Source organism: Armigeres subalbatus, chromosome 3 (genome assembly GCF_024139115.2).
Source record: "Armigeres subalbatus isolate Guangzhou_Male chromosome 3, GZ_Asu_2, whole genome shotgun sequence".
NCBI classification, from domain to species: domain Eukaryota; kingdom Metazoa; phylum Arthropoda; class Insecta; order Diptera; family Culicidae; genus Armigeres; species Armigeres subalbatus.
In genome coordinates, this window is record NC_085141.1 from 357,837,575 (window position 1) to 357,854,439 (window position 16,865).

Here is a 16,865-nt window from a genome sequence, read left to right on the forward strand (position 1 = left end):
TAAAGAAATGCTAAATGAATTCCTGGAAGAAATCCTGATTGAATTCCCGAAGGAACTACTGGTGGAACTTCAGAGGAACATCCGGTGGAATACCCTAGAGGAAGAGAAAAAATATTTCTGAAGGAACTTCCGAAATCCCATTTCCCGTGAAATTCCTGCCAAATATCGTCCAGGAATTCCCTGTAAAGTTCCTGGAGGTATTACCGGAGAATTTCTTGGAAAAACTCCTGGAAGAACTCCCGGAGGAACTCCCACAAGCACTTCTGGAAGAATTCCCACATGGAAGTCCTGAAATAATTCTTAGAGAAGTTCCTAAAGGAATTTCCGAAAAAATATCTGAAGGAATTCCCAGAAAAATACCAGGAGAAATTAATGCAGAAATTCCCAGATGGAATCCTGAAAGTATTCCCAGATGAATTGCTGAAGAAAATCCCTGCGGATTGTTCCGAAGAAATTTCTGGAAGAACTCTTGGCAGATATCCGAGTAAATTCCGAGTGAAGTCCGGAAGGAATTCTAGTACACTTCCACGGAAAATCTCCCGGAGAAATTCCTGGAGAAGTACCTGAAGAAACTCCCGAAAAAATACCTGTAAGAATTTCTGGGGAAATACTTGGACGAATTCCAGGAGAAATTCATGAAGATATTTCTAGAGGATTTCGTGAAGGATATTCTGAAGTAATTGCGAAAAGAATTCCAGATTGGAATGCTAGATGATTTCGCTATTGAATGTTTGGAGGTATTCCCGGAAAATTTCCTGGAAGTAATCCCGGAGGAATTAAAGGAAGAGTTCCGAGAGGAATGCCCGGAGAAGCTCCTAGAAGAATTTCCGAAGGAATTTCTTATAGATTTACAAGTGAAATTATGGAGCTAAATCGGAGGATTTCCGTCATTTTTGAAGAAACTTCTGGTAGAATTTTGGGAAGAAATTCCGTATGTATTCTTGACGGAACTCTCGAATGCATGCCTGAAGGAAATGCCGGATTCTTCCTGAAGAAAGAATAGCCGAAGAAATATCTAGAAGTAAATCTTGAAGAGAAGAAAAGAAATCTTCAAGGAATTTCCTCGTGAATTTCCTAAAAAAAAATAGTGGGGGGTTTCTAGATAAGGAGGAATTACAATTACATGAGAAGGATTTTCGAACGATTTTCAGAAGAATTTGTGGATAACTTTCCGGAGGAATTCAGAAGTTCCCAGGGGAGCTTCTAGAAGGATTTCAAGGAGAATTTTTGAGCCCGAAATGTTTCGAGTTGTTTTGAACTTTCATATATTATGGATTCTGGATGCCCTAATAAGTTTTGGGAATCTTTTGAATTTCAACCACCTATTTCTGTATATGATTGGATCGTAAAGTGCACATGTTTGAGGAAATTCATTTCAGTACCCGTTCAATCTTTCCACAATTTAGGGCCCCCCCCCTGCCCCCCCCCTTGGCTACGCCCTTGAGAGTTCTAATTAGCTTACACACTTACATATGGTTTTTATATAAATAGATGGATAGAAGATAGATGGTAGATTAACATCATTTAAGCTCTAATATGTGTCTACATGAATGTTTTCATTCAAAATTTACATCAAAAGGCTAGTTTGTGCTGTGAGCCTCATCTCGCCTTTTATCAAACAAGCTTAACAAGTGTGCAGGAGAGCTTAACGGTTATAAAATCTCATTATCCAATGCTATTGGAATATCGATGATCGAACTATGACTTTGGAAGTTTGCGGGAAAGAGCGGAAAATGGCTTGCAGATACGAATAAAGCTGTTGATAATGAAGGAAGTCACTGACTGACAATGCTATCGTAGGCACAGGAAAGCGGACCAAAGAGTAAAACAATTTGTATCGATTACAAATGAATTAATTTCTTCAATATGATTTGTAATTTGTATTACTGAATGTGCTACTACAACTAGTTACAAAATGTTATTGGAGAATATTTTCGTAATTTCTCAAAATTTCAATTGTGTTATTTCTTCACTAGACCCTCTTTTCGTGGCACTTATTTATACGTCATTCCATTTTACGGCCTCTCTTTACAGCACGTGACGTAAAAATAATTTTAAAAATCATTGACATTCCATTCCATGCCTTAAGGTCTAAACGTGTAACTAAAGGGCGGTTAACACTTTTAAAAATTTTTTTTAATCCGTTAAATTAAATTGAGTACACCTTCATTAATGATTCCGTTTCAGGTCATCCAAGGATTCCCTGAACATATGACTTAAGGCCTACACGCACAACCATGCATGGTTCTCCATTTAGCCTTGCGAGCAAAGGCGTAAGATTGTCAATCCAGAAATGGCGAGTTCTCGGTCCAGTCTAGGATGTTTTCGAGTGGGAAACAATCTCGACACCTTGGAAATTGTGGATCCATTGTATTTCCCACACAAGATACATACACATACAATGGCGGACAAAAAAACTTTCAATTAACAACTGATGCAATGCTAATAGAACTGCGTGTAAACGTGTGTCAATAACTATGTGTATATGAAAAAATATGGGGTTTTGTGCTAGTTTGAGGAAAACGCTTTATTACTATCTCAAGCTGGTTTCCCCATCAAATTTCATTAAGACTATAAGTCAGATGGAGGAAACAATCAAATAAATGAATACTAAGCTGAAAGGCAGGCCCAGTTCTAGCTGGAATGTAGAGCCATTGAAGAAGAAGACGATGTACAACCAAAGGTTACGAATAACTTTTCATGAATGGTTGATGCTTTGTGATACATAGAATTCGATTTACGTTCACAAGTTGATGCATCCCACTTTATTTAAGAATTCCCTAAAGTATAGGCCTTGAGCACTTTGAGAGCTGTTAACCTTTTTTAAATCGTTCATGTTGATTGTGATACTTACTTGATACTTGATGGGGTACAGCTCTTCGATGAACCTACGCCGAATGGAGTATCCTTCTCCACTGGACTCGATCCTGGGCCAATCGCTTCCATTCGCCCTGAACATTGAGCGCCGTCAGGTCCTCTTCAGCTTAGCTTAGCTTAGCTTAGCTTTGACTGACTACACATATCTATGGTTGCTACTCCGTGATTGACCAGAATCAGTGAAATTGCACAAAGAATCAACTGAATGATTGACTGGGATTGTTCAAGCATTCTCAGTGTGCAAGTTTCAGTGACTCTAAAATTCAAATGATCAATAACGGCGCCGGCCACGTCCTTGTAGTCAGTTAGGAAGAAGGAAGGAATATTAGTAGGTGGTTTTGCTATTTGAAGACCGTGTTTACCTCTGCGTCTCCACAAAACCACAGGAAGGATTATCAGTTAATTGGTAGGCATCGTTGGATCTGGATTCACTCTGATAAGCGATACGACCGTGCCATTCTTTATACACAGTGATTTTACCTAGCCATGAATCGGGCGCGAAAAGTAGTACAAACTAACTACCGGGCGCGCAATGCAGAACACAATATTTCGACCGATCGCGCGATCGTTCTGCTGTCCGAAACAAGAGAAATCACGCACTGAACTGATTTTTATTACCGGCCGCGCAATGCAGAACAAATATTTCGGCCGATCGCGTCATCGTTCTGCTGTCCGAAACAAGAGAAATCTCGCACTGAACTGATTTTTATTACCGGCCGCGCAATGCAGAACAAATATTTCGGCCGCTCGCGTCATCGTTCTGCTGTCCGAAACAAGAGAAATCTCGCACTGAACTGATTTTTATTACCGGCCGCGCAATGCAGAACAAATATTTCGGCCGATCGCGTCATCGTTCTGCAGTCCGAAACAAGAGAAATCTCGCACTGAACTGATTTTTATTACCGGCCGCGCAATGCAGAACAAATATTTCGGCCGCTCGCGTCATCGTTCTGCTGTCCGAAACAAGAGAAATCTCGCACTGAACTGATTTTTATTACCGGCCGCGCAATGCAGAACAAATATTTCGGCCGATCGCGTCATCGTTCTGCAGTCCGAAACAAGAGAAATCTCGCACTGAACTGATTTTTATTACCGGCCGCGCAATGCAGAACAAATATTTCGGCCGATCGCGTCATCGTTCTGCAGTCCGAAACAAGAGAAATCTCGCACTGAACTGATTTTTATTACCGGCCGCGCAATGCAGAACAAATATTTCGGCCGATCGCGTCATCGTTCTGCTGTCCGAAACAAGAGAAATCACGCACTGAACTGATTTTTATTACCGGCTGCGCAATGCAGAACAAATATTTCGGCCGATCGCGTCATCGTTCTGCAGTCCGAAACAAGAGAAATCTCGCACTGAACTGATTTTTATTACCGGCCGCGGCATGGAAGACAAATTATTCGGCCCGTCGCGTCATCCTTCCGCTGTCCGAAAACAGAGAAATCACGCACTGAACTCTGAGCGCCCTCAGGTCCTCTTCAACTGCAAAAAGCCATCGTGTACGCGGCCTTCCACGAAGTCTGCGGCCTCTTCCGGGTTCTCTACTAAATATTATATTCGCTTGACGTTCTTCCGGCATACGCACAACGTGACCAGCCCACCCTAATCTGCCGTGTTGTATAAGCTTAATAATATCCAGCCCTTTATACACCTGGTACAATTCGTGATTCATGCGACGCCGCCAGATACCGTTCTCCTGTTTACCGCCGAGTATTCTCCGCAGAACCTTACGCTCAAACACTCCGAAAGCTCTCGCATCAGTCTCCTTTAACGTCCATGTCTCATGGCCGTATAAAGCCACCGGAAGAATCAGAGTAGTATACAGCGCGAGTTTTGTTTTCGTTTGCAGACTACGGGACTTAAGCTGGTTACGAAGTCCGTAATAAGCCCTATTTGCAGCTGCAATACTCCTTTTAACCTCGCTCGCTCGTCACTAATGTTCCGAGATACACAAATTCTTCCACCACTTCAAATTTTTCACCATCCAGCACCATTTCGCTACCACCACCACTAATAAACCCACGTTGATTGCCAGCGACCATGTACTTCGTTATGCTGGTATTAATCGTGAGTCCAATCCTCGCTGTCTCCCTCTTAAAAGGCACAAAAGCCTCTTCCACGGCACGACGATCAATCCCGATAACATCGATATCGTCCGCAAATCCCAGGAGCATATGCGATCTTGTGATAATGGTACCGCTTCTTTGCACACCAGCTCTCCTAATCGCTCCCTCGAGCGCTATATCGAACAGTAGATTTGGGAGTGCATCACCCTGATTTAATCCATCTAAGGTAACAAATGACGTTGCTATTTCATACGCAACCTTTACACTTGCTTTCGATCCGTCCAACGTTATACGAATCAGCCGTATCAGTTTCGCCGGAAAACTATGTTCAAGCATAATTTGCCATAATTCATCCCGTTTCACTGAATCGTACGCTGCCTTGAAATCAATAAACAGATGATGTGTCCTCAAGTTGTACACCCGGAATTTATCAAGGATTTATCTCAGGGTAAACATTTGATCCGTCGTTGATCGGCCCTCACGAAAACCTGCTTGGTATTCGCCGACGAAGGACTCTTCAAGCGGTCTTAATCTGTTGAACAGAATACGGGACATAATTTTGTACGCCGAATTAAGGAGGGTTATTCCTCGGTAATTGGCGCACTCCAGTCTGTGCCCTTTCTTAAAGAGAGGGCAAATGAGACCGCCCAACCAGCTAGCAGGCATTTCCTCGTCTTCCCATATTTTCGACAGTGCAGAACTTCATAAAGCTGCTCACTGCCATGTTTGAGAAGTTCCCGGCTGGCTGGTCCTTCCCCGCAGCCTTATTGTTTTTCAGCTCTTCAACAGCTTTTCTAACCTCATCTAGTGTAGGTGACTCCACAGCTTGTCCATCGTCGCTAATATTTATTCTGTTCACCGATGCACCGTCACTTCATCTATTCAACAAAGTCTCGATGTGTTGCTTCCACCTGGCAGCCACTTCGGTTTTATCTGTCAGTAAATTCCCTTCTTGGTCGTTGCACATGACGGGAGATGGCACTGTGTTTCTCCGCACGCCATTGACAGACTCATAAAACCTCCGCATATTGTTCTGCTCCATTTTTTCCTGCGCCTCACTAATAACTTGTTCTTCGTACTCTTTTTTCTTCCTGCGGTGGGTTGGTGTTCGGCTGCTCTTGCTTCCTTGTACCGATCTCTATTCGATCGGGTACCCGACACCAACATCCGGCTTCTGGCAACGTTCTTCTCGTCTGTCACTCTCTGACACTCCACATCGAACCAAACCGCCCTGGGTCGCCTCTGTGCAGTACCTACCACTTCTCGTGCTGTTGTACTCACCGCTCCATGGATCGACTCCCATAGATCGTTGATGTTGTCGCTAACGTTGATTGCACTCAACCGATATTCCTTCCGCCGACAATCGCTGGATATTGTAACGCATCGTTCTCTGTGATCTTTCGTTCGATACAGTTGACAACCGTGATCGAATTTTACTGACAACGAGGTAATGATCAGAGTCAATGTTCGGACCTCTGAATTTCCGTACATCGACAACATCCGAGAAATGGCGCCCGTCCACCAGAACATGGTCTATGTGGTTGCAAGTTTCACCATTTGGGTGTCTCCATGTGATGCAGCAGCAAAATTTACTAGCCGTAGGCCGCGAAGGCTCTCCCTACCGATTATGGGACGGAAAAAGTCCTCTCCACCGACCTGAACGTTAGTGTCTCCGATAACAATTTTCACGTCATGCTTTGGGAACTCTCCATAGGCTTTATCAAGACATTCATGAAATGTGTCCTTCACGTCGTCGGATTTATCGTTTGTCGGTACGTGAACGCTGATTAGGCTGTAATTGATTTCTTCAACACACAGATTCGTTCGCTAATGGGTTTCCACTGCATCACTCGCTTCATCTGCTTGCCCATCACTACGAAACAAACTCCATGCTCTGCTTTTTCACCGCCGCTGTGATAAATGTTATACTTGAATACAGTGTTGGTCGTGGGGTCCATGGCTCGGAATTCACGTTCTCCGGATCTGGGCCATCGGACTTCTTGAATAGCGGCCACACAGTTCGCTAGTCAGAAGGCTCACTCGTCCAGGTGCATTTAGGTTCCTGACATTCCAGGTACCGAGTTTCCAATCATAGTCCTTATTTCGTTGGTAGGTCGGTTGCCAAAAATAACGTTCTCTTTTTCTTCTGTCTCCAGTTTTTGTGGTATTTGAGAGGCTTCAGTAAGCTACCTTACCGGGGTCGCATTACCCACGTCGCGCTAATTGTGATACCTGGAAATAAATTGTATGAGCACATGGAAATCTTTGAGTGGGCTGGAATAGAGCATGCATTATGAATTGAAGTATATCCAATTTGGTTCAAATGATCTCTGAGAGCATGTTGCATTTCGAAAAAAAGCAAATAGGTCCTTCGATACGCATACTGTCCTCAAGGCATGTACTCCAATTCTTGGATTTCTTAAATTACCTGGAATGGAACACCTGTTGCAGGCCTGTCAAATTTGATTCAGGAATCGCTAGGAATGTTGTTCTACAGACCGCTATCAAAAAGACCAAAAGAGCGACAGATGTTGGCTTACGCCCGAAGTCCTGAAAGCCTCAACACAAGGGAATTATTGGAAGACTGACGCGACGGATCTAACTAATGATTGTTTAAACTACACTGTATTCGTTTTTGTTAATTTTGAACATTCAAATTAAATGTATTATGATGATGTTGTTGATGGTCTTTCCCATTACCCACATAGGTAAAAAAATTTGAGCCAGACATATTTTTTTTTATAATACAGAATAACAAATTCTCGGGTACTTATTCAAAAGGACGTATGTGATTTTGTAAACATAGATTCATACGTCGATTTCTCCAATCTGATAACACTCCCACGCAAACCATCACCACACTCAGGTAGGGGGAGGCTTCGGCTACCGGTTCATGGTGTTGGTTTGCCTGGAAGTGCCATCGGATTGGACAAATCGACGTATGAATCTTTGTTTACAAAATCACATACGTCCTTTTGAATAAGTACTCGAGAATTGATTTAGGGGCCCTCCTTAGCCGTGCGGTAAGATGCGCGGCTACAAAGCAAGACCATGCTGAGGGTGGCTGGGTTCGATTCCCGGTGCCGGTCTAGGCAATTTTCGGATTGGAAATTGTCTCGACTACCCTGGGCATAAAAGTATCATCGTGTTAGCCTCATGATATACGAATGCAGAAATGGTATCCTGGCTTAGAAACCTCGCAGTTAATAACTGTGGAAGTGCTTAATGAACACTAAGCTGCGAGGCGGCAATGTCCCAGTGTGGGGATGTAATGCCAATGAAGAAGAAGACTCGAGAATTGATTAAATTCGCAAACATTCCCAGCGACTTAACGGTAAAGTTTCCTCCAAACACACACGACTCGACTGTAGTTGTTCTTGGGCGACTGTTTGTCGCGACTTTTTCACTAAGTTGCTGCATGATGCAGGGTTCCATTGACAATCGTGTCGTGCGTGTTTGGGGGAACTTTAATAATGCTACAGAGGTATGTGAATAATCTAAGCAAATTCATAACAAAAATATTTCTGTTGGCTCGTCTGTTTGTCTGTAATAGAACTTTCATGAGGGGATGTTGAATGTTTGTTTTGAACATGGGGTTTATATATCACCCGCGTGTTGATGAGAATCACGGTAAACAGTAGTGGCACGTGGTAAATGGTTGGAAACATGGGATAAATTTCAATTAAGAGTGCTATCGTTGCTTTCACATTTACGTCGAACGCAACAGAGGAGCAATGAAACAAACATGGCTTCAGGGTGTTTGTCATAATGGTAACGAAGCGTTGGGAGGATGTTTTTTTACAGTTGAATGGTTACATACATATTGTGTTCACCTTTTTTCAAACCAATTTATTAAAGTGATATGTGTTGTGTAGAATACTGCCAGTATTGGATTAGATCGCTTTTATGCAATTGTAAGGAAGTTTAAGCTGTTGAAAAATTCTGCTCGTAAAGCAATAAACAAAACTCAGCTTTTGGCAAAAAAATTGAATTCAACTTGGTTGAACAATTAACTTGCCGATTTCAATCATAACATTACGCCAGGAGAGAATTAAACTTAGACAAACGGATTACATCTGTAACGGCTAATACAGAAAGCTTCTATTGATTCATGAAAACCGATTCGACGGACTCGATTGATCCATTCTACCGCTATAGCTGTCATATCTCAATCTCTTTTCAAACAGTAAACGGCAAACATTCAATGAGTATAATAATAAAGAGTTAAATTACATTTCATAGAACGTAGCTTTATAATTCCAGCTGTTGGTAGTGATTGCATTTCTTTATCGAGTAAACATTTGCATTACCATTAGGGTGGTCAGCATTAGTTCTTTTTTGTGCATACCAGTATTATGTATGACACTGGTCGTTACTATCATTGGCACTAGGGGTTAGATTGGGTCATTGCTTTCATTGGCCAGTCGGTTGGATAACAAAATAGCTTAAGGACACAGTTGGAAAAGTACCACGATAGCAGTCAGTATGGCACTCGTCCGCTAACGGGGTCTCCCCCATTTCTCCCTATCCCTCGCCCCGCCCACTAACATCCGAGTGCTATGAACAGCATCGAGCAAAAGTTCAATACATATTCTAATTACTAACCTGTTTATAGCTTATGTTTTTACTTCCCGTCATAATGAACATTTTTCTTCTTAGTAATTGTATTGTAAATCTTTTAGAGATACATTTTAACAATTATACATGAATTCTAAATTATTAAAACAGTGACTCAATCTTAATGGGGTGAGGAGCATTGTCACCCCTAATAACGATATTCACAATTAAACATTAATTTGTGTTATGAAGACTTGTGTACTTATTTAACATATTTATGCAAAATCTATTCCAGAGAAAAAAATCCAAAAAGTTTCTGATTAATTTTCCTTTTTTCATCACCTAATTTTGAGGAAGTAACTCCATCAAGTAAATCAGATTTTTGCAGAATTTTCAGGAAACAGGATTTTATCATCAACATCATCCTCTCAACCGCTTTCCGCCATTATCAAACATGGAAAGCTGGACGAGTTTCGCCCTACTGTCGATTGGACCACCCTAAAAGCCACCGCTTGTTTTCGAGTCTGTTTGAATAAGAAGTCCAGATTGAATCCAACTCGCGTTCGCGTGGTGTCGGTGTGGGGCTTCGCCATTAAAATGTTTCATTCCGCTTGCGATCTTCTATGCTGGCTAGTGCCAAGAGAATCAGAAATGTGGTACATACCCACCAGAGTGGGACGAAATGCGGCACGTGGCGTGGGTGCCACAGGCGGTCACGAGAGAATGGAAAAACCAGATAAACTTACAGAACCGGCAAATCATTAAATGTGAGACGAAAAGTTTTCGAGTGGGATTATCGATTTGGCGAAGGATTTTGCTGCTGTAACGATTTTGCCCCGTAGTGATGGAGCACTCAAGGACCAATCAATTTGATGCTTCACATGAGTACTAGGGCGAAGCATATTTTTGACAGGAACATTATTTTGAGCTTTCAGTTTATGTTTTCACTTATCATAAGACAAGTTGAATTGACGACTTGGGTGGAGTCAAGTACGATGGGACTTCCACCTAAGGCTGAATCACATAGAGCTGAAAACTCATAAACGGCTGAACTTGAAAAGATGGAAAGTAAAAATTTTACATTAGGCTTAAATACAAATGGCTGAAACTCAAAAAGCTGAGAAATCGTGAGAAAAAGATTTCAATGGATGAATTCACATTTGACGTTATTAAGTAGGGGCACAAACAAAAATAAATCGAAATCTTCGTCCGTTTTCATTTTTGCTTCTTTCTTCATACTTCCTTCTTCCTCCTTTATTCCTTTTTTTCTTTTCCCTTTTTCCGTTTTTTTATTCCTTCTTCCTTCTCCCTTTTTCTTTTTTCCTCTTCGTTCTACCTTCTTCCTTTTTAGTTTTTCCTTCATAGTTTTTCTTCCTTCATACTACTTCTTTCTTTCTTCTTCCTTCCATTCTACTTCTGTCTTCTGCTTTCTTCCTGTTTTCTTCTACATTTTTTCCTTCTTTTTTCTGCTTTGATCTTTCCTTCCTTTCCCTCCTTTGTTCTTTTTTTTCTTTTTCCTTCTTTTTTCTTCCCTCTTCATTATTATTCCTTACTAGCGGACCCGACGAGCTTCGTTTCGCCTAAAATTCATTTATTATCCGCTTAGTTCTCGAGTTATGCAGAAATTTCTATTTCATTTGTATGGGAGCCCCCCTTTCCAAAGGACGGAGGGGTCTCGAAGCATCTTAAGAACCTTACCCGGCTCCAAAAACATTTGCATACAAATTTTCACGTCGATCGGTTCAGTAGTTTCGGAGCCTATAAGGTTCAGACAGACAGAAATTCATTTTTATGTATATAGATTTCCTATTTATTTTTCTTTCCTTCTTCTTCGTTCTACCTTTTTCTTTTTACTACTTCCTTCAAAGTTCTTCTTCCATCTTCATTCTTCCTTCTCTTTTCTAGCTTTTAGCTTCTCCTTCCTTCCTTGTACATTTTTCTGTCTTCTATCTACTTTTTTTCTTTCGTTTTTCTTCCATGGTCTTTCTTAATTCTCTCTGTTTTTATTTCTTTCATTTGTCGTTAACTTATTCCATACTTCTTTCTTTTTCTGTCTATCTTCATTCTTTCTAACTTCGTTTCTTCTTCTTCCTTCTTTATTTCTACCTTCTTCCTTTCCTTTACTCGATCTTCCTTGTTCCTTCTCCTTTCTTTTTTCTGAATTCTTACATTTTTCTTCTCCATTCTCTCTTGATTCTTGTCCTTACTTCCATATTCTTTCTTTCTTTATAGGTGTCAATGGTGGAATTAAATGAGAAAGTATGAACTCGTCTTATGACAAAGGAAGGCATTCCACCATTCCATTCCAGAAAATTATTTTGGCCTTTTACAAAAAAGTATTCTCATCATCCCCGTGGGAATTCAGAGGAATTTTCCGATACGGATTTATTATAGAGAATACTTCGGGATCAAGTGTTTACGTAAATCAACATAATTTTCGGATTTAGTGACATCAAATTTGTACCAAAAGTGCTAGCTAGTGCTTGCTTATTCTCAGGTTTCCAAGTTTTATTAAGAAATGTAAAGTACTTGAGAATTGCATATATCCTTAGTGACATTTTGGTTTTATGCTGGTTTTATCACACTCTTGTAGAGTAAATTATGATCTTCAAGAGCGTTATAAAATTTAAAATGTTACTTGGGATAGGGTCTACTACCAAGAACATGCCTTTTAGCCTTTATCTTCGATATCTTCATCTTTATTGACATTACATCTCTCTCTGGCACATTGCCGCATCGCAGCATTAAGCACTTCCACTGTTATTAACTGCGAGATTTCTAAGCAAAATTACCATTTTTGCATTCGTACACCATGAGGCTAACACGACGATGGTTTAATGCCCAGGGAAATCGAGACAATTTCCAACCCGAAAATTTTCTAGGCCGTCCGGGAATCGAAACCAGCCACTCTCAGCATGGTCTTGCTTTGTAGCTACGCATCTTATCACACGGCTAAGGAGGACCCCTTAATGTTCGTTATACAGGCTCCTAATATTTCAGTATGATAAATTCGTCAATGAGCGTCATGTTCCTATGAAACATGAATGAGTCGCACTATTGTGTTTTAGGTGCAGAATGATGTGTACAAGGCTGTACCAGTAAGTTACTTACCGTAGCGAAAACTTCCGACTTCCGGTCGTCGGAGGAGGAACAAATTTCGAAGGTAGTGTGTAGAGACCGGAGCCGTACTCCGAAACCGGGAGGTGAGTCTCCGAGCGCCACTGCTGCGAAAGAGCCGTAATATCGGTTTGGGCTGCTCGGGAACGTTTGGCTTCGTCACCGCCAAACGAGTGCACTGCACTGTCGGTGGCCGTCACCGTCCGGAGGGTTTTACCCGGTGGAAGATACTGATGCGGCGAATAGGTACGAGGACTCCGGGAGAATTTTACCGCCAAAGGACTACGGTTGGATGCCGTAGCCGGTGAACGCGTTCCCGTATGGATGATGGGCCTAGATTGGAACATACTTTTGATGCAAGGGTGCGTGGAAATATATTTTTTTGCTTACCTGTACGCCGGAGGATTGGGGCAAGTATTTCGCCTACCCATCTCCAAAATATTTTCTTCTGCAATTCCGCACTTTGAAATATCTGTCTCAATCAACACATTATAATTAGTCCATCGTTTCCCTAAAGCACTCGTCCCACTTGTAGCACCTACGTCGAAGCTATCTTCTCTATTCACATTCCCACTTGTTCCATAATCTAAGCTCCCATCCTTTTCGAAACTAGACGAATTTGCTCTAAACTCTAAACACTTCTTTGCACTTTCTAAATTCAGTGAATCTTGACTTTCAAGACTCTTCTCTTTCGGAAGTGGATCCCTGCTGGATTCATCCCCTTCCAACGCTTCACTATCACTACGATCCAGCGATCCCTTTTGACTAGACTCATGATCGGACGACAGTTGCTTGAATTTAATGAGAACCGGCGTTCCAGTCTGCCCCGATTCTTGCCACGGTTCAAAATCCGAAATAGACACCAAATCCTCCTGAATGATGTCCTTGTTGTCGTCGGAGGAAAATATCAACTCGATATCATCCACTTCTTCTTGATTTTCCGATTCACTTTTCTTCACTGCAGTCCTTGCTTCCGGTGCCGTATACCCCGCGGCACCTTCTTGCTCAACTGGGGTAGCAACATCATCGGCGAAAACTGAATTATCACCTTCCGAGATCGATGGGTTGCTCTGTTTGTCCACGTCCACATGCAGATTCTCCGACGATGTTTGCCGAATGTTGATCCCTTCCGTGGACTTGGTAACACTCAAGTTTTCCTCGTTTGTTAAATTTATTTTCAAATTTGACACATCACCTTTGATGAACTCTTGTTTCACCGTTACATTTTCTCCTTCTTCATCCACGGCGATCGTTCTGTCATCATCCTCAGGAGTTTCCGCAGTATTCGCTTCTTTCACTGTGACTTCCTCGTTCCCCGTCGCTTCAGAACTGTCCGCTTCAGAGCTGCTCCCGTCCACGTTAATGTTGGACGAAACCTTGATCTTGACGTCGATTCTTGAAGCCATGGCTGAGTGTCCACTGCCGGAGGCCGGATGGGAAACGATTTGAATATCCGGAACCACGGATACTTTTTGGTGGCTTTGAGTATCCCGCGATGAATGCTTCTTTTTTGAAGGCTCTTCTTTTGTTTCCTGAAGGGGCGATTGGTTTTCTGCTCTGTCACCAGGGTCAATTCTTGTGTCGATCGATTCGTTTCCGAATGGTTTATTTCTTCGTTTTTTCAGTTTCTTTGATTTCTTATCGAGTACATCAGCTTCCTCCGCTTCAACACTGGTGTTCAGGTCCTTCGGTATACTCCCATAGGTGTGACTGTTGTAGTCTTTGAGAAATCCTCGACCTTCTTCAACAACGTCCCGCACGTTGATCTGCTTTTGGAGACGTTCGTTTTCACGGCGTGAATCTTCCAGAGCCGTCCGAAGTGATACGATCGTTTCGTGGAGCGCTCTTATAGTGTCAAATGGGCGGACGTAGGATCGCGCCGACGAGCTGGAATCGGTACTGTACGGGCAGTAGGACCCTTGACCAGTGAGAGATGGACCGAACTGGTCCATCGGTGGAAGTCGTTGGGGAAAGGTAGGTGTTCAAGAAGATGACAGTTCTGAAAGATGTTACAATTCTGGTTACTCATGGCTACGGGTGCGATTATCGGGCGATCTGGAATGAGAAAAGCACAAAAATTGTGAGTATACCGTATCGACTCGAAATCCGGTCATTTAAGCACTTCTGAAAACTTAGATGAATGTTTCAAATGGAATTAAGTACTTGACACTGAGTGAAATCAAACTCTGTTAAGATGTACTTATCAAATTTGCTATAGTGTACTGTTTGAATGCATGATGTAGTCAATATAATCTTAAACATTGGACATCACTTGATTAAAAATCCGGATACAGTATATGGGAAGCTTCAAAAACCGGACATTCTCGTCTTCTTCAATGGCTCTACATTCCACCTGAAACTTGGCCTGCTTTTCAACTTTGTGTTCACATAGCATTTCCTCAGTTATTAATTGAAAGCTTTTCTATGCGCACCATTGCATGAGTATGTATCTTGTGTGGCAAGTACAATCGATACACTATACCCTGGGTGTTGAATTTTTTTTTCAAAACATCCTAGACCGGTTCGAGAATCGAACTCGCCGTCTTCGGATTGGAAATCCTACGGCTTTGCTCGCAAGGCTACTGGATACCGGACATCTTTGCTTCAAATTCCGGACACCACGTTTTTAAGTTTCGGAAGCAGAAAGAGGCTAAAAAGTCTCCTTCTACGTGCCGCGGAAGCTTTCTCCCATGCAGCTCGAAAGATCTAAGAGGGTCCGAAGTCAAATTTCAAGAGGCTTCAAAGCTCCAAAGCCTCCTTTTAAGAAGCTCCAAAGCCTCCTTTTAAGAAGCTCCAGAGCCTCCTCTTAAGAAGCTCCAGAGCCTCCTCTTAAGAAGCTCGGAAGCCTCCTTTCAAGAGGCTCGGAAGCCTCCTTTCAAGAGGCTCAGGCCTCCTTTCAAGAGGCTCAGGCCTCCTTTCAAGAGGCTCAGAAGCCTCCTTTCAAGAGGCTCAGAAGCCTCCTTTCAAGAGGCTCAGAAGCCTCCTTTCAAGAGAGCTCAGAAGCCTCCTTTCAAGAGGCTCAGAAGCCTCCTTTCAAGAGCTCAGAAGCCTCTTTCAAGAGGCTCAGAAGCCTCCTTTCAAGAGGCTCAGAAGCCTCCTTTCAAGAGGCTCAGAAGCCTCCTTTCAAGAGGCTCAGAAGCCTCCTTTCAAGAGGCTTGGAAGCCTCCTTTCAAGAGGCTTGGAAGCTTCCTTTCAAGAGGCTTGAAGCCTCCTTTCAAGAGGCTTGGATGCCTCGCTTCAAAAGGCTTGGAAGCCTCCTTTCAAGAGGCTTGGAAGCCTCCTTTCAAGAGGCTTGAAGCCTCGTTTTAAGACTTGGAAGCATCCTTTCAAGAGACTTGGAAGCCTCCTTTCAAAAGCTTGAAGCCTCCTTTCAAGAGGCTTGGAAGCCTCCTTTCAAGAGGCTTGGAAGCCTCCTTTCAAGAGGCTTGAAGCCTCCTTTCAAGAGGCTTGGAAGCCTCCTTTCAAGAGGCTTGGAAGCCTCCTTTCAAGAGGCTTGGAAGCCTCCTTTCAAGAGGCTTGAAGCCTCCTTTCAAGAGGCTCAGAGCCTCCTTTCAAGAGGCTCAGAGCCTCCTTTCAAGAGGCCCAGGCCTCCTTTCAAGAGGCCCGGAAGCCTCCTTTCAAGAGGCCCGGAAGCCTCCTTTCAAGAGGCCCGGAAGCCTCCTTTCAAGAGGCCCGGAAGCCTCCTTTCAAGAGGCCCAGAGCCTCCTTTCAAGAGGCCCGGAAGCCTCCTTTCAAGAGGCCCGGAAGCCTCCTTTCAAGAGGCCAGAAGCCTCCTTTCAAGAGGCTCAGGCCTCCTTTCAAGAGGCTCAGAAGCCTCCTTTCAAGAGGCTCAGAAGCCTCCTTTCAAGAGGCTCAAGCCTCCTTTCAAGAGGCCTGGAAGCCTCCTTTCAAGAGGCCTCAGGCCTCCTTTCAAGAGGCTCAGAAGCCTCCTTTCAAGAGGCTCAGAAGCCTCCTTTCAAGAGGCTCAGAGCCTCCTTTCAAGAGGCTCAGAAGCCTCCTTTCAAGAGGCTCAGATGCCTCCTTTCAAGAGGCTCAGGAAGCCTCCTTTCAAGAGGCTCAAGCCTCCTTTCAAGAGGCCTGGAAGCCTCCTTTCAAGAGGCCTCAGAGCCTCCTTTCAAGAGGCTCAGAAGCCTCCTTTCAAGAGGCTCAGAGCCTCCTTTCAAGAGGCTCAGAAGCCTCCTTTCAAGAGGCTCAGAGCCTCCTTTCAAGAGGCCTGGAAGCCTCCTTTCAAGAGGCTCAGGCCT

General features: G+C 43.0%; 1 protein-coding gene across 4 annotated transcripts in view; it reads right to left on the reverse strand.

Annotated features, from left to right (window-relative positions):
• Positions 1-16,865, reverse strand: part of LOC134226190 (uncharacterized) — a 144,223-nt gene that overhangs the window by 22,645 nt on the left and 104,713 nt on the right. For all 4 annotated transcript variants that reach the window (XM_062706802.1, XM_062706801.1, XM_062706803.1 and 1 more), the window contains exons 2-3: positions 13,012-14,676; positions 12,616-12,954 (exon numbers count right to left, since the gene is read on the reverse strand). In XM_062706802.1, the coding sequence (XP_062562786.1) occupies positions 12,616-12,954; positions 13,012-14,573 (1,901 nt within the window). In that variant the 5' untranslated portion in view covers positions 14,574-14,676. The remainder of the gene's footprint in view (positions 1-12,615; positions 12,955-13,011; positions 14,677-16,865) is intronic.